Source organism: Musa acuminata, chromosome BXJ3-3, assembly GCF_036884655.1.
Source record: "Musa acuminata AAA Group cultivar baxijiao chromosome BXJ3-3, Cavendish_Baxijiao_AAA, whole genome shotgun sequence".
NCBI classification, from domain to species: Eukaryota; Viridiplantae; Streptophyta; class Magnoliopsida; order Zingiberales; family Musaceae; genus Musa; species Musa acuminata.
The window spans coordinates 8,656,384-8,680,783 of record NC_088351.1 but is presented as its reverse complement, the minus strand read 5'-3'; the positions used below and the strand labels follow the sequence as shown (position 1 = coordinate 8,680,783).

At 37.1% G+C, this 24,400-nt stretch overlaps 2 protein-coding genes across 8 annotated transcripts; both read right to left on the bottom strand.

Annotated features, from left to right (window-relative positions):
• Positions 1-140: 140 nt before the first annotated feature.
• LOC135633027 (mitotic spindle checkpoint protein BUBR1-like) lies at positions 141-5,681 on the bottom strand. Of its 5 annotated transcripts, XR_010494878.1 has the most exons (13): positions 5,209-5,681; positions 4,947-5,006; positions 4,362-4,506; positions 4,116-4,273; positions 3,496-3,577; positions 3,353-3,419; positions 3,228-3,288; positions 2,096-2,261; positions 1,912-1,994; positions 1,570-1,650; positions 1,301-1,482; positions 977-1,089; positions 141-627 (listed from the first exon to the last, which is right to left on the bottom strand). XR_010494878.1 is itself a non-coding variant. In XM_065142058.1 (11 exons), exons 1-11 carry the CDS (start codon positions 5,496-5,498, stop codon positions 1,422-1,424), a joined length of 1,254 nt encoding a protein of 417 aa, XP_064998130.1. In that variant the 5' UTR covers positions 5,499-5,681; the 3' UTR covers positions 1,121-1,421. The 5 variants fall into 5 exon arrangements, 2 of the variants coding, with proteins under 2 accessions (XP_064998130.1, XP_064998131.1); XR_010494877.1 differs by having other exon boundaries at positions 141-1,089; XR_010494879.1 differs by having other exon boundaries at positions 141-1,089; positions 1,331-1,482.
• A 135-nt stretch (positions 5,682-5,816) lies between these two features.
• Positions 5,817-23,052, bottom strand: LOC135633026 (kinesin-like protein KIN-14I). 3 transcript variants are annotated; one of them, XM_065142055.1, is made up of 24 exons: positions 22,771-23,052; positions 22,012-22,343; positions 20,894-20,966; positions 17,571-17,702; positions 17,155-17,393; positions 16,704-17,031; positions 15,597-15,696; positions 15,284-15,465; positions 15,044-15,159; positions 14,836-14,938; positions 14,182-14,334; positions 13,950-14,096; positions 13,618-13,818; positions 12,773-12,937; positions 12,509-12,679; positions 12,215-12,352; positions 11,800-12,006; positions 11,548-11,674; positions 11,241-11,443; positions 10,875-11,057; positions 10,005-10,100; positions 9,248-9,445; positions 6,492-6,763; positions 5,817-6,275 (listed from the first exon to the last, which is right to left on the bottom strand). In XM_065142055.1, exons 2-24 carry the CDS (start codon positions 22,164-22,166, stop codon positions 6,083-6,085), a joined length of 3,882 nt encoding a protein of 1,293 aa, XP_064998127.1. In that variant the 5' UTR covers positions 22,167-22,343; positions 22,771-23,052; the 3' UTR covers positions 5,817-6,082. The 3 variants fall into 3 exon arrangements, with proteins under 3 accessions (XP_064998127.1, XP_064998128.1, XP_064998129.1); XM_065142056.1 differs by having other exon boundaries at positions 22,012-22,253; XM_065142057.1 differs by having other exon boundaries at positions 11,812-12,006; positions 22,771-23,051.
• Between the last annotated feature and the right edge of the window lie 1,348 nt (positions 23,053-24,400).

Here is a 24,400-nt window from a genome sequence, read left to right as displayed (position 1 = left end):
TGTTCTGGTGGAAATCACCTGTTTTTGTCAACACCATCGCGAATCTTTTGTGCTCTCAGCATCTACGATCATCATCAATTTTCTTTGGCAGGTGTGCCAACGTATGGACAACCTTGATGCCAGGTATCAGCAAAAAAATCTGTATGAGCATTATTAACAAAATGGAGTCTTAAGAACAGGAACTTTGCCAGTTGAAGCACCAGATTCAGAGAGGATGGAAAAGAAATCCCACTTGGATTACAAATCCTCCCAAAAGACCATCAAAATGATGTACAATTTTCCCTGACAACACACCATTTAGTGGCAGCTCGTGTATTCTTTGGAATACGCATTTGTCTTGCGCTGTACGTCTTGCCGATGCTGCAGATTCTTAAATACTCCCAAAACATTCACAAATTTTCATCAAAAATAAATTATGAGCACCCATCACCAAGCAATCTGCATAGAACGAGTTCAACGTGCCCATCAGCTGCATCCCGCGATCAGCTTTTCTCGACACCAGCGGCCGTCTACTGTTGCTTCTGCCGCAGCGCTGCCTTCCCCCTTCTTCTCTTCAGCAGACGCACCCATCGAACTAAGAAACCCAATACTCAACAACCTCACGCAGCAGCGGTATATATCCTCCATCTACTTTCACGATGATGATATCCTCAGGACTTTATCGTATCACCAACAATGTTTCTAAAAATTACATTACGATTCTTATAGTTACGAAAATAAAATATCTAATATTATTTTTTTTCATATACTCTGTTAACGAAAATACTATATGTGCTCAGTGATAAACCTTATAATATTTTTATCGACAAAGTCAATAATATTAAAAGAAACAAGACTAAATATTTTATTTTTAAAAATATAAAAATCGAAATACTAAAGATAACTAATCACATGAGATAATCTGTAATTAGCATCGTGTTTAGGCACATAAGTGTTCAAACAGGAATCTCAAACTGTCTGGTGATAGCTCGCTCACCTGCCATAGCATCTCTGCTTAAACCAAGCTTAATATAATATGGAACTGGTAAGGCTTACGTGTCTATATATGTTTGCAATTAATTTCTCATCGGGCTGTGTTCTCTCTCCTCCCTGCACATAAAGAAGGCCAGGCAGTTAATGTACAGCAGATTACCCTCTTCCATGCATCAGTGTACTTTCTTTGGAGATTTCGTATAGACTTCTTCATAATAGAGACTACATCATTAATTATTCTTATGCTAAAACGCAGTTGCTACAAGCTTTGGAGGAAAAAGCTGCTTAGACACCTAACAAATGAATTATGCAGCTGCATATAACATACATTTTAATTGCAATCAGCACCAGATTGTACCAGTGTGCAGAAGCCAATCATCATCAAGCCTTGATATATAACGGCAACAGGGAGGAGCCTAAGAACACGCAACTGCAGGTTTCGGGACCAATCATCTGAGGCTGTGCAGATGAAAATTGCGCAACGGATTGACTTTGAGCATTTCTGTTTCGCTGTTCAAGACAAAAGGCATAGATGATCAAGCCAGCAACCTGAATAACAATGTATGTGGGAATCATCAAAATTTGGCTACTGCTTACTTCTTTAGGTTTTGGCTAGTTGCTTGCCGAAGTTTCAGCACCGAAGAATTCATATTCTTGGCAACCTTAGCTGGGGGTGATCTGATGCAAATACAAAAGTGTGAATACATTAGCTAGGAAACAGTTGCTCCATCCGCATGGAAGAAAGTGTAATATGAATGAGAAGCTTGATATCTGATAAGGATATGGAAATTTGAAACTGTCATTACAGTGAGTGCGGATAAATTCTAATATAAACTATTTCAGATAGTAAAATGGATTGCTAAACTAATTAATGGACTGAACTTAGTCAAATTTTGCTTAGTCAATTGCATAATATATAAAAATCAGCAGATGACATACTCTGCACATTCTTCATCAACATACACCTCAATACAAGTACTCGATGTTGCTGAACCTGTTCTTTGTCCTATTTTTTGAGGGACCTAATACAAAAAAATTAATGAAATTACTCAAAAATTATCAACAGTTGAAAAAAAAAATTACAAGAAAGCAAAGTTTGACTAAGAAGTCAATGGTGCCAGACCTTATATGATGACCACTTTTTAGGGATTGAAACATTTTCCTTACTTCGATCTGATCGGCTTCCTAGAGTACTCCAAGATCTTTCGTTGGCTTTCAGATTCGAGCATTGATCGTTTGCCCCAGTATTTGCATCTTTGTATATGGTGAGAGGCTTATTAGTATCAATCCTGTGAAAACATCATACAATAAAGGACATCAGTTTGAATGGTGGGGAAAACATCATACAATATTCCCGAGAGACGGTACATCAGTTTCTGAATCACCTAAAATGTATTTTAAAAAAAGAAAAAGGCAGGAGAGACAGGACATCTTTTCATTGCAACAATGCTAGTGAATTCAGAAACGACGCACTATACATTAACTTATAACTTAATGATGTTTTGGGAAGTTCGACTAAGAGGAGTTTATTTGCAATTGCAAAATATCTACATGTCAAGTACAATAAAGTTCATCAGTTTGAATGGTGGGGAAAACATCATACAATATTCCCGAGAGTAGAATCACCTAAAATGTATTTTAAAATAAGAAAAAGGCAGGAGAGACAGGACATCTTTTCATTGCAACAATGCTAGTGAATTCAGAAACAACGCACTATACATTAACTTATAACTTAATGATGTTTTGGGAAGTTCGACTAGGAGAAGGAGTTTATTTGCAATTGCAACAGATCTAAGAAGCACAGGCTCTAACTTAAAATAACTTAACAATTATGTGGATGTAAACAAAGTACTATATTAACAATATAGTTATAGTTCGAGTAAGTTTTTGTTCTGGTTGTTGACTGCATACAAAGTGGAATATCTCTGAAAAAATGCTGGCAGGAATCATTAGGTTCCATAATTTATCATACTAACAAAGAAACTTGTCTTTGTTATTTGACTATCTTCTTTTTTTCCATTTTTCTTTCCTGTCTTCCAGACTTCCGCATTTTTTGCTGCAAAAGCCTAAAGGTAGTAGTCTTGTAATTTAAGACAATTTAAAAATATGAACAAGTTGTGATGACTACATAGGTGTATGAAATCCTTGCTTATACATGCTTAGTGGGTAGTTTCACCTTTCCTCATTTATAAAAGCACAAAAGAAACATGTTCACCTGAGAAATGCCTAATTTTGATTAATAGGGAACAGCTGACCTCTGTAGTGCGACCATCCTCTTAGATTGTCCAAAATTTTCTGCAGGCTGTCTTCCTGGGACTTCAGAAGATAAGGTAAGTGCTATACACTATAAAAATCACAATCAACTCCAAGAATGGCTTACTCGATTCTGCTGAAGTTAATACAGTTCCAAAGCTGCGAATGGGCAAGGGATGATCTGCAAGACCTTCCTGTATGAGAAATACAAGAAGATAAGTACGTGTATAAAGATGAACAGAAAATTTTTCGAAGTTTAACGTGACATACGTCATTGCCATGCTTTTTTTGTGTTGAGCGCACAAGGAATGTCCTGTATGCATCTTCTAATTTCACTAATGATCTTGCCTTCCTATGATACAAAATCAACAATTCTATGCTTAGCTACCTAAAAAACCAGCAAACACTTAGAAAATCTTGCATTTTAAGTGTACATTCATATGCAATTTATGATACTTTTTTCTTGTTATTTAATCAAAATATTTCCAAATTCCAGAAAAGGTTTCTCCAGTGACTCATCACTCTTGTATGTCTTCATGATACAAGCCTTTTCCCATAAAAATTCACAATCTAAGAAAAAGAAAATCCCTTGAAGGTCAGATGAATGTTACAACCAAGTATCGACCTACCATCAAAGCTTTAATGCATGCTGGAGGCAATTTCCGAAACAATCTTCACAAAAGCACTGTCTAGTTTGTAGGTGAAGGTCAATCTTTACAAACATAAAGTAACTCTCAAACTTCTCATAAACCTTCAAAAAGTCTAAAATAATGAAAGCAATCTCTTGTCTTGGATGGAAGATTCATATCGAAGGACACCTCAACCAACAAACCACAATTTTATGAATCAATATAAATAATCATATTACAAGTTTCGTAGAGAAATTTAACCTTGCTAGACCAAGATTGAGGATCTCATCAGCCTTCCTTAGCTTATTCTTGGACTCCAGGTGCATGGCATAGGATGTGTAGAAGATTGAATGACTTTGCCCAATTTGATTCGCCTCCAAGAATTGGAATATGACTTCAGCATCTGCACAGCTATCTGCCTACAGAAAGAAATCAAGGTCCCGCATATTCTACCCAAATACGAAAAGAAAGGCCATAAAATATCAAGAAAGTAATCATGGTACCCACATATTCGAGCCACACTCTAAGATAACGCAAATCATCCCGATAGCGGTCATCATGCCAAAAGGTGCGCACACATTGCTCGTACATCACGATCAACCCTGAGCACTCTCCTCCAGTAGGAAATGATTCTTGAACCCATTTGATGCACCTTCATCAGGATGTATAATCAGATTAAATGGGGAAGTAAGAAAGATCCAGACTAATGTCAATTCAAAGGCTATTATGAGGACAAAACCATTACAAAGATCTCAAGAGAACATAGTAATGCATCCAGAGTAAGGAACAATAATTCAAGTATAGTTCACAAATAAGATCTGGATAGAGTAATAATGTCAAAACAACAAGATAGTTGATCTGTTTAATATAGACAACCACGACAACAACAATAGCAACTAATACCAATTCTAGATCAGATAATTAAAAAGTTATACCAATTCAGCCAATAGAACCAACTAACTTTGCCTTTTTGCAGAATAAAGATGATGAGTATTCATGCTTCTTCCAACCGATGGAACCAAACAATGCACAGGATTGGGAGAAGAGAGAGAACAGGTTGGGGAAGGGGTAGAGAAAATTAGAAACCCTTACCTGAGCCATGGCTGCAGAGTATCTTCGCCTTGGTACTCATCGATGGCCTCGATCATCCTCCTGATGTATTATCAAGAACAAATGAAAGAAGGAAACGACTCAACTAAGATGGAAACAGGTACTCAAGAACCACGAAACCCTAAAAAGATATCCTCAGGAAACACGAAACCTCATCGTTTATCAACCCAACCATCTGTCTATTTCCAAGAAAGAACCAGGAAGAGGAGAAAGCCGAAGAGAAGGGGCAAATAGAGAGGAGTGCCTGCGGGTGCGGAGGAGAGAGGCATTCAGGCTGCGGTCGACCTGGGATCGGAGGGCATGATTGAGGAGCTTCACGTCGCGGCCGCGCTTCAGCGGTCGGACATTCTCCTTGTACACCTCCCACTCGAACCCACCACCCGTCGACACTCCTCCATCCTTCTGCTGCAAGAACGCAGTCTCCGGATCTGCATCCGCCACCAACAACGCAGTCTCCGCTTCTCCTGCTGCTGCAGCAGCAAACGACGTCGCCTCCATTTGCTGCGGCTCTTCTGCTGCTGCCATTCCCAACATATCGTCTTCCGCTCCTTTTCCGCGTCAAACGTAAGACTCGAATTCGAAACGAGCGGACTACCTAAATATATTCCGCTTGGGGTTTCTATCCGACCGTTGTAGTCACGATCATCGCACGTGCCTGCTTCCGCGTCGATTCAAATTAGACATTAGGGTCGGTGACGTTCACCAGACAACCAATTCCGCCAAATCAATCTCAATTTGCTTGAGATGCATGCGTATCACTTAGCGATCAAATTAATAGCTCTCAGAATTGTGCACCAACACCTACAACTTCAGACAGAATTATCAACAACATCTCGATGCAGAAGAAAGCCATGGAAAAGAGCACACTCATGATGAACAAAATCACATGATTTACAATCTTTGGAGTAATCTTTTCTTATGATTTGTGTCTAAAAATTATGACTTCTGACTGTACATCAGCATACTTAGAGAACAGTGTACATGTGTTGATGACAAAACTGAGCATGCCATGAACATTATACAACATGCTGCTGGCAACATTGAGCATGCCATCTGCATTTCCCAACAGAGAAGGTGCAGTGATGATGAAGGTGCTTCATGGTGTTGAAGCTACACTTTCAAGAGGAAACCCTACCTTCTGATCTCTCTTTTGAGTGTCGTTCGTCCTGAATCTCTTCTAGTTCTTCATCTTCGCCTCGCTTTCCTGCTTGTTCTTTCCAATAAGCTACCAACTTCTTTAGGCGTGCAACCTCTTTGGACGAAACATTCTTGCTTGGGTCATTTACAATTAATCGTACCCTTGATGCATACCTGCAACAAAACCAAATGAAGAACATCAGCAGCGAACAATACTGAAGGATTAAAAGCATGTAAATGCCATATGTATGATTGGTCAATATAACTTTGTTTATGATTGCATCACCCATCCAGTTACCAAACAATGTAAGTAGCAAAGGGAAAGGACTAGCAAACCAAACACATAGGAATGATGCGTTTAGATACTACCAAATAAAAAAGTATACATACATTAGAGAGTTATATGTCTCTTCCAAGTTTGACTCTGCTGCAGAGACATTCACAAACATTAAAGTCTTCGCATTGCCACCAAGAGAGTCACTCATGAGCATAGTCAACTTATGATTCCTATATGGTATATGTTGTCCATCAGAACACAAAGCAATAATAACGTCCGCAAGAGCTGAGAGAGACTTATTGATACTCTGAGCTTCCTTCAATTGGTTTCCTGAAGAGCCAGACTTCTTAACCCTTTCAGAACCAGCAAGATCTACAAAACTAAGCTGCAAATTTATGATAAAAAAGAATCATTGAGTCAGCAAAAACAGTTAACACTATATAAGAATAATGTAAGCTGATTGAATAAATAATATAAATTTACATAACAAGATGGCAACAAGATTGCTGATTTTAATTCCTTTAGCAGCTACCCATTTAAAGATTTGCTTTTGACAACAAATAGTCCAACATGTCATGGAAGTTCTTTTTTTAGCGGTCAAGTAGGTGCTTAAGACACATATTAGGAACCAAAGAATGTCAATATGGTGGTTATAAAGACAAAAATCAAATATATAACTCGACATTCAATAGAAAATCTTATTATGCTGCGAGAGGATGAAGAAAACTTCTAGGAGGGCATATGGTTGAACATAGGAAAATCCATTCCAATCTGGTTTAATCTAGAGGTTAAGTAAATTGATGTTTTTAAGTATAGTGATCAGAAGAAAGAACTTTTGCCAGCATCATTCAGGATCCATTTGGAAAAGTTCATCCTCAAATTTTGGTATAGTGAAAAAGAGCTTCTATAGATTTCTGAGATGTTTTCAGTAAATGATATTGTTGAATCTCGTATTTTGATAATGAAACCACTTGATATGTGTTTATAATTTAATATGTATTTTAAGTGATGCAGGATGCTTCGATCAAGATGAGACAATTAAAGCAGGAAAATCATATTGTGCCGGAGGAACATGTCAGAAGATTGGACGTCGGGCCGGTGGATCGATCGACGTATCGACAGAAGGCTTCGAGCCATGGATTCGGGTATCGGGTCAAGAAGAGCGGGTATTGCGCCAAGGATATCGGAGTTGCGGAGTCAACTGGCCGATTGAGCAATAGGCCGCAAGAGAGGACGATGCGCTGATGAATCGGACGAAGTGTCGAGGGACCAATGACATGACGGACAACTTGATTAATTGCTTTGGAGTAATTGTCTAGATCGAACTTTTGTTTTACATGTGCAGGATTAACTACGATAGCTTAAAGACATAAAGTAAGTATACCGGAGTCAAGTTCGATGGGTGTTCGAGAGTCCGAAGATTCGTCGGAGCCTGAACCAACCGAGAAAAAATCGGGGACTTGTCGGAGTTTTCGAAAGTCCGCCGAAGAGATCGTCAAAGGTTTGCGGAGATCACCGAGAAGGCTCGACTACTCGTTGAACTCGCCACAAGATCGGGAGCCTGCTGGGAGTCCGCCAGAAGAAATCCGAGGGTGTATCGGAAGTCCGCCGGAAGATCACCGGAAAGCTCGCCGGAAGGAGACTCGATGTTTGCCGGTTGAAAACTTAATTAAGACTATGTTTTCAGTTGCGTAGTTTGTATGTAATTAGGGTTAGGATTAAGGGATAATCCTATATCCTAGTTAGGGGCCAACTGAGCCCGATATTACCTAGTTTGGGCCAGATTTGAAGCCCATTTAGTGACCCGTAGGGTCGGGCGGTGGCACCACCCAGAACCCGAAAGGTTGGGTGGTGGAACCGCCGGACTGGGTGATGGCACCACCCAGAACCCGAGGATCGGGCGGTGGTACCGCTGGACTGGGCGATAGCACCACCCAGCACCCGAATGGTCGGGCGATGGCACCGCCACCGACAGGCAGTGGCACCGCCAGTTAACGGTCAATATGATATTGACAGGCGGTGGCACCGCCAGCTCCGGGAACCCAAGAGAATTCAAAATTTGGAGCCCAAATTTGAATCCTCTTGGGGTCTATAAATACCTCTCAATTCTCAGCAGAGAATACAACCTTTGAGAAGTTAGAGATTGAGATAAAGCCTTAGCAAATTCTTGTTTTCAATTGCTTGAGTGTTCATCTCCTTCTTTCTCATTGAAAATTTGTAAGAGTGTGAACCACTTGTAAAAGGTTGTAAGAGGGGGTATTTGTCCTTCCCCTTCAAAATGATTTGCTAGTGGAAGTTGGGAGCCTCATCGAAGAAGGCTTCGCAAGTGGATATAGGTCATTTTGACCGAACCACTTTAAATTGGTGTGCTCCTTGAATGTGTGAGTGTTTACCATTCTTAAATTGTTATTTACATAGTAGCAAGCTTTCGGTTTTTATCTTCTCACTTTACTCGAGCTACTTTCACCAAGTCATTCATTGTCGAATCGAAATCTCTATGCATTTACGAAATCGTTTTCAAACTTACGAGTTTTAATCTGCTGTACTAATTCACCCCCCCCCCCCCCTTAGTGCCGCTCCAATCCTAACAGATACTTCACGAATATATGTACTATAATTTCTTTGTTTCTCCAGAAAGATGTTACTGAACTATGAAGTTCTTCCCTTGTATGTCTAAGATTTCATAAATTTGCTAGAACATCATGTTTTCCAGCTTTTCATAGATTATTTAAAAGTTCAATCATCCAGCACCACTAATTTGAGCAAGCAATGATTTTCAAATAATGTAATAAAGAAATAGAACTACCATAGACATACTAATCCATTGCTGACGCCTAACATAGAGCTTCTGAACAAAAATGATGTGTACCTTTCCTCTAGCCAAAGATTGAGTTTGAAGATTTGTACTTTCAATAATAATTGAGACTATCAAATGTGATCTTGAACTTTCATCATTCATTTGAGTCCCGGCAGTATGTCGTTGCTCAGATCCTCTAGAAATAATAGCCTTCAATTCATCAAAGTTAGAAATGTGCACAATTGTCACATTCTCAATTGATACTAATCCCTGAAGAGTGAGAAAAAACAAAAGAATTTTCAATAAAGAAACACAAATTGTCATAGTTCTTTGGCAAAGAGAAAAGTCAAAGCAATTACCTATAGCAAGGTTTTAAAAGCATAATATCTCTAATTTTTAAATATTATTGCTATCATTTATAAGTGATATGACAACCAGCAAATTTGGATGCTAAGTTCGTATGAAAGATATACATACCAGTAATGGTTTACCAAGAAGTATCATGATCACTGCATATAGCATCATAGATGGAATTCAAACGGTTTTATGTTGCTGATATGGGAAATCCCTTTGTTTCTGTATTAACATTTCTATTTATTTAATGCATTGTGAAACAAAAATCACACAATGATGTTTTAGTTTTGGGCATTTTGATATTGTACATCATAGTAGATGTTGGATTATCAGCTGAGCTAAATAGTTAAGAATATGACCAAGATCCACAATATATAATAGTCAAAGCTCAAAGTTTCTCTTTCAGCTTGTATATAGCATAAAGGGAGTAGAAAAAACTGAGACTCAAGAAGCATAGACAGAAATGCAATGTTACCTTTGAATCCTTTTTTATTTCCAACTTCAAACGTTTTGCACTTTTTGGTAGTAAGAGATCCACAAGAGTGTCTTGATACAGTTCTACCATATATACCTGGAATTATATGAAGTAAAACATCATAATATGACCAAACAAACTAAGGGATTAAAGTGCTCAAACAAGAAAAAGCTTTTTTTTAATTAAAGTCATGAGAATGGTTGCATCACAAGCTAATTCGATAAGAAGTTGTCATATTCAGAAAGATGTCCCTGTGATAGGTCCCAAGATAAATAAACTTACAAGTTGCATGACCAACAATCCGATCTTCTTATATCTAAGTGGACATGGATAGACTGCATCATTTGAAAAATGTGACAATACTAAAGAATTGATAATCATGGTTGAAGGCCATATGCAGTACAAAGTGAAAAAGGGGGCATGGTAAAGATGTCTCTGTGGCCTCCTCTTCCCTCACCATTGTGTGGCCTCCACCTACTCTGCTTCCAATACAACCATTACCCCAGCTCCACCATTAAACTCCATCTCCAAGGCCTGCCACCATCATTACTACCATGGCTACCTTGCAATCTTGATAAGTTAAGTTGGTTAGATATTGTTGAAATCTTGAGATAAAGATGTCAGTTGTCTAACTGTTTTTAGGTCTTTCAAATACTACAACTAACAACTTAGCTATAAAAAATGATAACCACTTAGCTAAAAGACTTTCAATTGAAAATGATTATAACATTGAAATTGACATTTCCAGTGTCTTGATAGTTAATCTTCCACTTCTCGAACCTAATTGCAATCTATCAATGAGGAAAAAAAAATAAAACAATGTGAAAAACAATAGCAATAATAACAACAGCAATTGTATATTGAACACACCTTTAAGGAAAAAGAATACTTGCTGCTGTCACGCTTTATAACTCTAAAAAGTTCCTCAGTTGCTCTTGGTGTAAGCCCAGGATTACTTTCTGAACCATAAATTGTGAAAGTCTTTCCAGAACCGGTTTGCCCATATGCAAATATGCAAACATTATATCCATCAACTGCGGATTGCACCAAATACTGCATATTGATTGCAGAACCAATTAAGGCAAGAGAAGAAAGTTAAACATTAATTAATAGATAAAAAGTACGGTCCATAGGAAGAAAATGTCTACAGGGATGATTTTTTATCATAAACAACAATTTGTTTGTAGAATGAATGTCAAAATATAAGATTAAGTTTAGCTTCAGAAAACAAGTTACCTTTGTATCTTCAAAAACCTCATTCTGAGAAGCACTTTGATTGAAAACACGATCATAGATATGTTGTTTTGACTTTTCATCCTTCCATGGATGGGCGAGTGTAAATTCATCAAGACTAGCAACTATATTCTTTTCCCCTTCAGAAATCTCCTTCTCATTTAGAGGTCGCAAACGACAAAACACCCTAATTTTTCCTTTCATATCTATTTTTCCAAAAGTTAGACACAAAGTTTATTATTTTCAGAAAAATACAATGAAACAAAAGGAAAGATCTAGCATAGACAAGTTTTAGAAAACAATTAAAAACCTTCAATCATATTATAGTATTTCTTCCGTAAAACCTGCTCTTCCTTATAAAGTGCTTCTAGCTCAATTAGTTGTGCCCCCTGTTTCTTCAAAATGGCAGCAGTTTGTTCGTTCTTTCTATCAATGTCCTACAACAATAGTTTTGGAGCATAAATTTTAGCCTTCTCAGTATAAACCTACTGAATATAAAGCACTACCAAAATATAAATTGGTTCATCTTTTGCAAGAAACAAGATATGAAAAACCATGTCACCGCTGTATATACCGCTTTCCACTCTCGTAATTCCTCCAACTCTTTTGCATTATTTTGTAGTTCATCTATTTCTTTGTTTTTCATAGCAATAGAAGCATTAGCAATACTCAAGTCCTGCATGATGCCCTGCAATTTATGTTCCAGTTCTGTAATACGTGTCTTGAGTATTCTCCGTTCCTCTTCGAACTTCTTCTCTAATGTACTCTTCTGCAATTTAAAAGCCGTTTACCAAATGAACAAATAAGAGCAAATATTGCACTTACATAAAGCAGGTTAGAACATGTTAAAATTATGAAAAATCTTATATTACAGAATATGCATCCAACATCCATGGAGTAAAAACTTACTGACACGGGGTAGAGCAGAATAGATGTCAAAATTTACCAAAAGAAAGGAAAAGCATATGATTCAATACCTCATCATTTTTCCTTTTCTCAAGCCTTTGGATCTTTTGTTCAAACAAAGATTTCTCCTTCAGCAAAGTTTTATAACTTTCTTTTGATGCATGCAACTCCTTCATACATGCCTTCAGATCCTCTTGTGTTTTGCTTAACTTGGTTTAGAACACCGGAGAAAAGAATAACCAGATTATAATATTAATGTAAACATCCTTGGAGTTACGATACAATTATCACATTAAAAATTAGAGAAGTTTAATAATAAGAAATGACAACCTAATAAATTGTCTGAAGTAATCAAATATACATACCTTGATGTCGACACTATCTGTCTTCATACTCCCCATGATTAAATCACCTTTCCCATGCTTGTTAGATACAACCAGAAGCTCCTTCTCATGATTGGAGTCAACTGGAAATCGTTCTTTAATGTTTGCTCTTGCTAGTGCAGCCTCCAAATTACTTTTATCCAGCAATGCAGACTAATCATATGCATAAATGATAAGAGCAGTAGTCGTGCAAGTAACATAAGTTAATAAAAAAATAATTAGAGTGATAGTCCACCAAGAAATTACCTGCAAAGCAGAATCTTTCTCAGCACATATTGCTTTAAGTTTGTCGCGATCACAAGAAATATCTCTTAGACTTTGCCTCTCCAGCCTCAATGATTCTTTGAGCTCTTCCAGTTCCGCCTGCATCTCTGCTTCTTGTTTCTCTTTTAAATTCAGTTCTTCCAACAACTATAAAAGATATGGCAATGAATATCCAAACTTCTTAAGGCCAATGTAGTACAAAAATATAAGCTTTTAGTCCAAACTTACATAAGGGTTATAGCAGAACTGTCAAATGCACAAAAGCAGAGCATGTGTCTAAGAAACAAAATAATCTATGAACATAAATAGCTTCATGGTTTAACTCTCTGATAATGTCTTGTCATCCAAAATGAAAAATGAACTGCATTAGCACAGCGTATCAATGTGAAATAAACTACTGGCATATGATCAGGAGATTTTTTTGTAAGAAACCAATTCCATAACCTTTGCATTAAATTAAATAATTGCATGACCTTAGTCTTCAAACTGTGATCTTATACAAATAAATCATGGATATCTTTGTAACCATCTTCAATTTGGTTTTGTATACTCCTAAGTAACCTATTTATGTAAGCATAAAAAAATTCCACATAAGCTGTGCATATGTTATGGGATATGCTAAGCCTGATGTTTCTCAGGCTGGATCTATTTTGTTGAATCAAAATGAAACAGGGTGTATAGCATACAATTTGCTTATGCCTTAGATTCATAATATGCTATGATATTATGAGAGATTCTCCATATAAAATTTGGTGCAGGTATCTAGCACATAATGCACTATAAACTAGAACTTAAATAAGCATGCCCACATCATGCAGATTACTTACGTGATCAGCATTCTTTTGAGATTCTTCAGCAGCTCTTGACAAATCTTGTACACGTTTTTCATATAAATCTAGGCCTGGAGCTTTGACTGTTTGAGAAATATCACCCTGACTAGATCCACCAGTAGCAGAGCGTGCTTTTGCATATCGACGGAGCATCACATCATTTATATGTGTCTGAAGAGCAACACATATTTCTTCACCCTAAAATGTTAATTGTTAAACTAAATTAGAACTATTGTGCAATTTGGAGAAGACATCAAAACAGATAGAGGATCAACAAGGGAATGCAACCAAAGTTCGTGGGAAAATGAAACATATGGATGTGCTTGAACCTGCTTAGTTTCAAACTGAAAAATGTGAAGAACACCAGCAACTCTCATCTTGAAAAACACAGCAGTATTGCTGCTACCAAACTGCATAATGTCTCTTAGCTCTGCGGAATGCAAGTACTCTTTTGGAACTGGACGGAAAAAATGAACCTAAAACCATGAGATAACTCTTTTTTAAACAGCCCAATTATGGTAGATAAGATGCACCAAAAGCTCAATATGAATTGCAACTAACCCCACGCTTATTGATTCCTAATATGATTCGTCCAGGTAAAAGACCTATAGGATCATCTATCTTCCGCACACTGAAAAAAACAGAATTTCCATAAGGAAGAGTTCTCAAGATTCTAAGGAACTGCTGTTTAGCATCATCCTTTGACAAATGTTCCTGCATTAACCCATAAAGCTGAATAAGATTCAGGATAAGTAATAACTAAAGAAGGTTTCACTAAGGATATTTTGAAGAATATTTCAGCACATAACTTTGAATCTGGACTAGATATATATCAACACATGCTACTCACATATGCATCAATAACCATTGGCTTACAGCCTCAATGGGCACCTAAATAATATACAGACACATGAATTAAACATCATTTACAACAAACAAAGTGTCTCCTGCATATATCATCCAACCCTTATCCCATCAATTTGGTGACAAACAACAATAGTCAATTCAGCAGAATTTCACATGTTTCATTCTGGCTTCAACTTCTAAAATCTGATGCCAAATTCTTAGCTAGGGAGAGTTTAGAAAGAGAGACTTGCCACTAACTGAATCTAAAGAGATTTTAACATGCAGAATATTTAGGAGAATAAATTACATCAATTAAGTTTTGTTTGTAAATTTAACTTTCTAGAATTTCCATTGAGGTTCGCAGCTTACCAATAATCGATAGCGTGAGATGACATCAAGCTCCCAATCTCGCTTTGCTCGTGTAACAGCAATTTGTCTAGGAAGAAATCTTTCGAGAAGTGATATCCATTCACTGCAAAACCTTTAACAATTTAGAAAGAATTTCTGCTACATAAATCAGAATCAAAAACAAAATCTGTAGATGTTACTTGAACAGTAAGGATATTAAGACACTCACACACATGAATCAGGATTTTCAACAGACCCAATATCAACCAAAATTTGCAAAGCAGACAATTGTGCAGCATCATCCCTTCCAACAGGATAATTTCCAAGCATATAATCATGTTGTAACTGCAATAAAAGGAAAACAGTAGAAAATCTGATGACACTGTTATCATGAAGGGGTGTGTATGATCACAAGTCCAGCAATTGTTTACTTCTCCATCACAGGGAGTCAGGGACTAACATAGCATACCTGTACATATGACAACTGGACAAACATTGGATCAGCTACAGCTTCATCTGATTCCCGAAACAATCGTTTCTTAAAGATGAGCTTGCAGTGCAAGATCTCTCCTTTACTACGGTCCTTAGCTGCCTTAAATTCAGCCAGCAAATCACCAACATACTTGTTATCATCTAAAGCTAAATATTCCTCTGCGTGTAGAACAAGGTAGCATAGCCAGTCACATCAATAGAGTTAATCGATCAAGATCATAAACATTAAGCACTGGAGTTATTAAATTCTCTTTTTATTATCATATATCTTAATTGTAAGAGGGAATTACCATTGCCAGCATCAGTAGATTTTGAACCATTGACAACTTTTCGGCACTCAAATAGACTGAAACTGGAATACACTGAGAGTTTGATGATTCCTGCAAGTTCCTAGAGGAAGATCATTTTTTTTCAGCACCAAAAAAAGACAACAAACTCAAACAAAAAATGACTATTTTCGGCTCATATGAAAGTCAAAGATTGTATGCACCTAGATTCAGCAACCAAAAGCTAAGAGAATTCTGGGAAATGAATTTGAGGCAATCTGCTCCATTATTCAGGCTATAGGTTGTCTGACCTCGACAGTAATCGATAACTCATTAGGCTTCCTCATTCCCTTATTGATGTCCTAAGTATCAGTCATGTTTTGTTTAAAAATCATCACAACTACATTTCAGGGAATCCGTCTCTGTGCTCTTGATGTAGTGTGCTGGATATATCTTCAGCCAACACAAAACTTGAAGTGGATTTGATAAATAAAAACAAAGAGGATGAGTGTGTCGTCTATATGCTCTACTCATGATGTTCTTGCCAATTATTACCATATGTTGGTGGCTATCACTAGAACTAATCCATTTTCCTCCTAACCACAAAAGTATATGCACATAACAGGACAAACCTATTTTAACCTAATTATTAATTGCGTTATAACTATTGAGAGGTTTGTGCTAAGTATAGTGACCAAATGCATGAGCCTCTGAGATGCAGAATTTGAGGCTCACTATACACAACCATACCACTAAAAGTACTGAGGCTGTCTTGTGACTCGAACACCCATGTAGCAAAGGGGCAACTTTATTGGTTTATTGAGTATCTTATGTTAAACAGTATGGCAGTTATGCTAGAAGAAACAAAAGATTATCTTTTCTTTTAACCACAATCTGAATAAGATTTTTTATGTCAATCTTCAGTGTCTTTTGTATTTTGCAACATCAAAAATAGTTTTTTTTTTTACACAGAAAAAATATTTGCTTTACATTTCTTACATGCTAGACTGAAGATGTAACATATATTTGAAGCAACTGAGAACAAGCACACTAATATGCACTGTAAGGCATAACTGTTATGCAATCATGAATAGATGCAGGATTTAATAACACAATAAGAATACTATGTACCTCCACAGCATCAGCGACAGTTGTTGCCATGTCATAAGTAATTTCTTCAAAAGTTTCATCCAGAAAAAATACAATTGTTGTAAGCTTTTTGCCAGTCAAAAGAGCTTCAATCTCCTCCCGTGCAGGTATGATAAGCCGAGGTCCTGCCTTTACTGAATTCTTTAATGCATTCAGTGTATTCAAAGCAAGGACTTGGACTTCAGGTTCGTTGTTCACCCCATGAGCTACATAATGAACATATTCTGATAAATATGCTCCAATATCCTTGCTTGGGGGCATGGCAGATGCACATAAGTACATGAGCTCCCAAGCTTTTATCATAGAGTTTCTGCAAAATAAATACAGCATTCCTATGCCATTGTGAGGGTGAATAACATATTATTAATGACACAAACAGAGAAAACTATGACACAATATGTTTCTTCTATCTAGACATCATGGAGTCACCTACCTATCAGAATTTTTGCGTGTTTGCTTTGATATCTGGACAAAGAGCTCATCTCGAAGTTCAGAACGCTTCAAAGTGTGCTTATAAATTTTTGCAATTAGCTCTATGCGCTCTTCAAGACTCAGCACCATTATTTTATCTGAAGAATCAATCCCCATGTACTTCAAGATCATCTGGAACAACTTTACAGACCGGCTTACCAGGTCACTGCTTATTTTAAGCAGAGAAGTTGGAATTGGATCCTGCACAAGAAAAAAAGTATATTCCAAGAAGCATGTAAAACGGGACAAACTCTTCCTCATGTTCCTTTTTAAGCTTCCTTGTGGCTTGTGCTTAAGTATCAGCACTCCACATGACAATTTATGGACGTAGATTCAATTGTTTTATACAAGCCACCATATTGTTGGAAGAAGCTTTACCTTTTGAAAGCACAGCATGTCTTCCAATGTAAATTTTTCACGAACTTGAGGACCTACAGATTTTTTAGAGAAGAATCCACGTTTCCCAGCAGACTGGATCTGTTTCTGCATGGATCGTAAAAACCCCTCAACCTATGAAAAAGAGAAGGCAAAACTGAGACTGGTGGAAAATAAGATGGGCAAATGAACAAGTGCATAAAACTAGTGGTCATCTTTTGGGAAAACAAAATTACACGACGATGTAAATACTTTTTTTTCCAAAAAGTAAAATTAAATTACTCTAAGAAGTATGAATACAACTCTAACCAAGATCTTCCGAGTGCAACAGTGCATGCAGATCAGGTGGCCAACTGGCATTCCACAATTGATTTGACCTAGATAATATTGCGTAAGTGGCCAACCAATGCACACACTTATTCCCGTCTATATGCATGAGAAAATTCTATCCCCATAATTTTTCACATAATAATAACAATTTTCAAAAGACATTGATAAGATGCCATGGAGGATCCTCCTTCAATATCTTGATCAAAGTCTTATACTTTAATGCATGAGAAGTACATTTTGTTCCATAATTAACACTTTGATTAGTTTATTGTCAAAATTTTAAAATAACATTTGCACTATGGAGCCTAGTTTCTGGTGAGATCAAAATGATCGTGGGAAGAAAATAAATGTCAAGTGCATAGCAGCATAGGTCCATTTGGTCAAATAAAGAATGTAGAAAAATCAATAGGATATTTCTGAAGTGTAATGAAGTTAGCACCAAGAAATATTCATATCTGATTAACCACATTGCAGATGAGAAAACAAACAAAGGAAATCCTAAACTAGGATAAAAAACTAATGATATGAAAAAAATAAAGAAACAAATCAGCAGACATGCTAAAGGAGCATAAAAAAAAACTGATTAGCTCTTTCAATGATTAAAATTATAATACTATAGCAAACAGAGTTTATAGGAATGGAGCTACTAATGAATGAGAAAAATACCATCTGAATATGGACTACAAGCCACTATTCAGAATGAATGCTAGAGAAAGTAAGCCATGACTTTGGTAGTTTATTATATGGATGTCCACATGAGCTACAGATAGCATCCAATCAAAAAGTAAAATGTGTTTTTTTTCAAGCACATTATAAGACCAGAAATAAATTATTCTAAACCAAGCAGTGTGAAAGAAAGTGCTTTCAGAGTTGCATGTACCAAACTTCAGCAGGAAGTTGAAACGTGCTTTATCATAACAGAATTATATGTGTTACTATCAGGGTGAACAAGGCAGGCTTTATGTAAAGGGAACTTAAGATAGACAACATAAATGACATATATTGTTCAACACAGTGTATAAATTTAAACCAAAAAAATCATTTGGAAAGTACTAAATAAGTAAATATAATCAAATGAAGATGTAATACAAAAAATTGTCCCCCTGGTTCTGCATATGAATAGCCAGTATGGATGTATAGCAACAAGTCACACAGGAATAGACCGCATTCAGTCAATAGCTGGGTTCGAAAATAACCATATTTTATAATATATTTAAGTGATCCATTGTTACAGGATTGGAATCATCAAAATATTAATATCAGTAGCCATTTAATAATATAAAAGGAAAATTTGTCAGCCTGCATAGCATCCACATCGTTATGTGACAAGTCTGTAATTTTGAAAAAAAAGTCCTCCAAAATACCCAAAATTCTAGCCCAAGCAATTTTTTAAAAGATGATAAGTACGAGACAGAGCCAAGATATCATTAACTCTTTATAGTTGACCAATGGCTGTCTAGGCGACTGCTTAATGATCAAATCTGTTTAATCACTGCCAATGGTGCCTGTAAAACCCACTGCTATAGCAATGCCCAACAAAAGGGCAAATGTTGGCTTCATAAATGATGACGTGCACCATGATAGCAAGCAGTGATTTAAAAAGCGCTAGGCGCCAAGGTCCAAAAACGCCCGAGGCGTAAGCGCTTGCCCGAGCGAAACGAGACGCTAAAATATTAAAATATATAATATAATTAATAAATATAATTATTTAACAGTATTAAAATCAAAATAATATATTATTAATCTAATAAATACAAATATATTACTGTTACTAGTATACTGTTAATACTTAATAGTATACTATATACTGTTAATAGTATACTTTCGAAAGAGGAGAAGGAAGAGGAGTGTAAGGGAAGCCCGAGGGTGCAGCGACAACGGTAAAAGTGAGCAACGGCAACGAGAGCGGCAAGCGGTGAGCAGCAGGAGCGGGAGCGGCGACAGGGGGAGCGGGAGCGGCGAGCGGCAACAACGAGCAGCGGCAGCAGGAGCGTGAACGGCGAGCAGGGTTAGGGTTGGGCAGCGGCAGCTAATATCGGTGCTTTAGTTGGTTCGATTGAACCAACTAAAGCACCGGAGACCGAACCAGACCTAAAACATTGGTTTGGTTGCCTGGTTTAACCTAGGCGCTCGCCCGAAGTGCCCGGCGCCTGGGCTCGGGCGAGTGCCCAGGCGGTGCCTCTTTGAAGCGCGCCGCCTGGAAGTGAAGCGAAGCGCTCGGGCCTCGCCTCGCCTCGCTCGAGCGCCTTGGTGAGCGCCCGAGCACTTATTGAAATCACTGGTAGCAAGTAACAACTACCTCCACCAACTCCATCAGTAGATGCAACTGGTATTGTATAAGGTTGAGAAAAAAACAAGGTATGCAAAGAGTCAAGAGAAAGTAAGGTGGCATTGGACATGCCAGTAGCTGAGTACCACATTATATTGTATGATCACGACCACAGGTTTTTTGCCAGCTATTTCAGAAGGAAATGAGTCCCAAAATGTCAAAGACTAACATGAAGAAAAGTTGTTGTATTCCAATCCACTGTGTTAAAGAACCTGGGAAAGCAGATCGATTAGTTGTCATCTGGCTGATTAAATGGCTGTCTAATTTCATTCGCTCAAAGCAATGCTTATGGGGTAAATTACACATCCTATAGGCCATCATGGTCTAGGAAAGAACCTGAATGATTTTTCAAAGCACAAATCCTAGCATACATGATTAAAGATTTGCTCAACCTATAGACAATGAATAAGTATGCTGATACCAACCGCTTATCTTGATTCAACAATCATCTATTCCAAGTAAATATCTTTCCATGCCTTAATTTAACAAAACAAGCCAAATAACACAAAGATATAAAGTTCTCAATGCATTTGAAGTGCCAAAGTAATTAAGTTTCACTAGTTAACTAAATATAAGATGGTAGGAAAATGGTCAGGGTTTATATGCACAACAAAACCTATCAGTCAAAAATAATTTGGTGAGAACTCGTGAAGGACGATAAGCATACCTGGAATTTATCAATCAAAGATATAGCCCCAGCAAGCTCTGTGGGTAGAGACATTGACAGGGTCGTCGGGGTACTGCAAAAGCAATGATGTAAGAGAACAAGCATATGGAAAAAATGGAGGTACCTACAGCAGCTTCATATATTTGAATCTCCACAGCAATGTAACTTTTGAGAAAAAACAAGAAAAATCATTGAAGCGACCATGAACCAGAAAAAAAAAAAAGGCATCATCCGTCAACAAAATGATGAGATCTGTCTGGCATGTTAATAACTGGACAAGATGGAGCAGTTGCTACATACAAAAGATGATTCAGGAACTTTGACCATGAATAAATCCAGATGGAACGTAGAGAGGATTAAGAAAATAGTACAACACATACGCTGCAAAGCTTATCATGGATCAGAATGTGAGATGTGTACAATGCAAAGCTTATCATGGAGCTGATTTTGAAGAAGTGGCCCCAAAAGAAATTAAAATTTGAAGGTACATGATATGTAAATTGTAAAGTGTATAAAACAGTCAAGAATGTGTCTCTCGAAGAAAAATTAATGTTCATGGATGAAAAAATCGCATCACAAATCAAAGATATCATTCACAAATTAGAGTTTGACATATTACCATAATTTTCCAAAGATCAGCACTAGGTCCAGTATTTCATGTACGAGAAATTAGCATCACAAATTAAAAGATATTAGTCACCTATTAGATTTTGGTACTTTAATGTAATTTTCTAAAGTTCAACACTACATCCAGTATTACATGTAAAGCCTGAATTATGCATCATAATGAAATAAAAATAAAACCGATCCCCTTGTTTCATCAATTGCCGATATAAGACTAACATGTGAGCTTCCCATAGAAGAAGAAAATAGCTTGAGTCTACCTGGGTTGTGAGCTCGTTGTTTTTGATATAGTTCTACTACAACTCATAAGTCACAAGGACTTCTTTCACAGCCTCAACAGAAAAGTGAGGCGATAAGTTTGCTAGATTTAGATTCTTATGCATCCACTTCTAGGGCATGAAGGAATCCAGGTTGAACATTTCAAAACTTAGAAAAGGAAGTTTGTTTTTCTTCTAATGAACAGGTTGTAGGAAACAATTGAAGCATATACTTACGGAGGAGCGAAGTAGGATCCATCACTGTCATATCCATCCCCATTTACGCTGGCAGCAGAATTGTGCAAAGGTGTTACATTTCCATTGCCGGAGCTAAAGGAAGATTGGCTTGCCCTGGTAACTTGTGCTGTCATTGGTGGATTGTCAATAGTCATTCCGCGGATCAAAAGCAACAGCCTTTCCTCGCACTTCCTCCTGGGGCGTCGCACCTGATGCTCGTTGCAGCCCTCGTCTTTGTAAATCTTGGAACCGATGTGAGGATTGATAGAACATAAAAAAAAGTCATGCTACATTCACCATCCCGACCAGCAAAAGTGATCTTCACAGAGACCCTGGTAGATTCATAAACAACTTATATCGTATCTTCACTTCTACATCAAGAAAGCCACCATGAAAATATTGTCGGGAAAAATGATGGGCCTTACCGGCACGCGACAGAAAGTCAGCAAAACCTTTTTTTTTTTTTGTTCAGATTATGCCCGTAAAGGAGATCCTTTATATGCTAAGAGAAAGCAACACGACAATACTCCAAGACCACAGAGGGTAAAAGGCCTCTAAACTAGTGAAAGCATTTAGACAGCAGCAAACTCTGAGCTATTTCCCACAGTACGCGCTCCGCGGACGGAAATGATACCACGAAGCGAAGCAATCGAAGAACTGTGACTTGAAAGCTTCGGATCGGGTACTTTCGGGGAATGGAAATCCGACGATGTGAACTGAGAAGACCAAAATGAGGGATCGGGCAGCAAGAGACTTTACCTTAGGGAACAAAACCGAGAAATCTGAGGAATGTGGGTAGCACGAAGTCCGACGGGCCACCAAGACGCCGAGCGAGTAAGCCAAATAAAGAACTCCAAGCCCCTATCTTGCTCCGCTCATCGTCATCTGCTTCTTCTTGCTGCCGCTGCCGGCTTCCCTCCTTCTTTCCCTCTCCCTCTTGTCCCCCGTGACGAGATCTACTCCTGACGCATTAAAAGGGCGAATGGGATTGAAGGCGGCCAAAGGAAGCCGTCGGGAGTCACGAGGATTAAAGAAATCACACAGACTGAGGGAGAAAGAAGGAGCGAGAGAAGGCAACGTCGCTTTCGTTCGTCAAAACCACATTTATGATTATTATTATTATTATTATTATTATTATCATCATCATTATTTTGAGAATTACAAAAAAGGAGAGAGAGATGGAAGGCAACGTCGCTTTCGTTCGTCAACACGTCAGCAGGTGGACTCGGCCAATGCGGATACGACACATCAGATTCATTTAAACAATTGTTGACACAAATCCAGCAAAATTAGCAAAATTAGGTCGACACATCAGATTTTTTAATTATTATAATATTTTTTATATTATATTATAATATCTTTAATAATATCAAAAAATATTATAATATAATATAAATATATGATATTTTTTTGTACACATTGTGAAAACACTGTGTTCATAGTGTTTTTACACTACACTACGGTATTTTAATAATATCAAAAATTATAATATAATATAGAAATATTATGATATTATATTTTTGTATTGTGTTATAATATTTTTCTGATATTATTAAAAATATATGATAACATAGCATACATATTTCGTTTTGGGTTTTGATCCCATATTTATATGCAATTATAATTGTGGATTTGTGGTGAACTTAATTTGCCGAATCGTTTATGGCATTGAAATATTTCCAGACATATTTCGAGACTTTTGGAAGCAGAGATCACTGCAGATATTTATGCCATGTTTTTTACTTACGAGGAGATTAAGCTAAGCTTGTAAACTATAAGTTGGCAAACCTAAATCGACAACAACATTAGTCCTTCTCATCCAACAGCAATAAGAAAACGAAAGAACATCTAATGCTTGTTTGCACGGAAGATTAACGCTAATGGTAACTTAAAGCAAGGCATCGGATCCACCATCGATCATTATCATCCAACATGTAGTTTGTTTTTATTCTCACAAAAAAAAGAGCTAAAAAGATTTCTGAGTCCATAGTATTAGATTTCTGAGCTCAATAAGCTAAATCTATCGTATTATGTAATATTTTTTGATATATTTTTGTATCGTAAACGTTTCTGATTATTCTAAAGATATTTTTAGTGTCCGCCGACGACGTATAGTTTAGCATCCGAAAATATTATCATGAATCGATGATTAATTTTGGTATCATAAATCAATTTGACTTGAGTAGCAAAATGAATATAATATAATTTTATAAATAAAGTATTATTGTTAAAAATCATCTTATCCGTTTTACTACTTATTAGGATCAATAGGTATTTTAAATTTTTTAAAACAAAATGATAAGAAATCATAATAAGATATGTCATAGTAAAACAAAATCTAAAAATTAAAAATTGATTCTTTTATAAAGCTGAATCAACTCAGACTGAT

Excerpts from the sequence above, each read along its gene's own strand:
- LOC135633027 (XM_065142058.1), bottom strand. The coding sequence starts at position 5,498 with ATGTTGGGAATGGCAGCAGCAGAAGAGCCGCAGCAAATGGAGGCGACG. Across the intron at positions 4,507-4,946 it reads ACTCTGCAGCCATGGCTCAG|GTGCATCAAATGGGTTCAAG; the intron begins GTAAGGGTTTCT and ends ATCCTGATGAAG. Across the intron at positions 1,483-1,569 it reads ACTAGCCAAAACCTAAAGAA|CGAAACAGAAATGCTCAAAG; the intron begins GTAAGCAGTAGC and ends TGTCTTGAACAG.
- LOC135633026 (XM_065142055.1), bottom strand. The coding sequence starts at position 22,166 with ATGACTATTGACAATCCACCAATGACAGCACAAGTTACCAGGGCAAGC. Across the intron at positions 17,032-17,154 it reads ACACGCAAAAATTCTGATAG|AAACTCTATGATAAAAGCTT; the intron begins GTAGGTGACTCC and ends TTTATTTTGCAG. Across the intron at positions 15,160-15,283 it reads TCCAGTTGTCATATGTACAG|TTACAACATGATTATATGCT; the intron begins GTATGCTATGTT and ends CTTTTATTGCAG.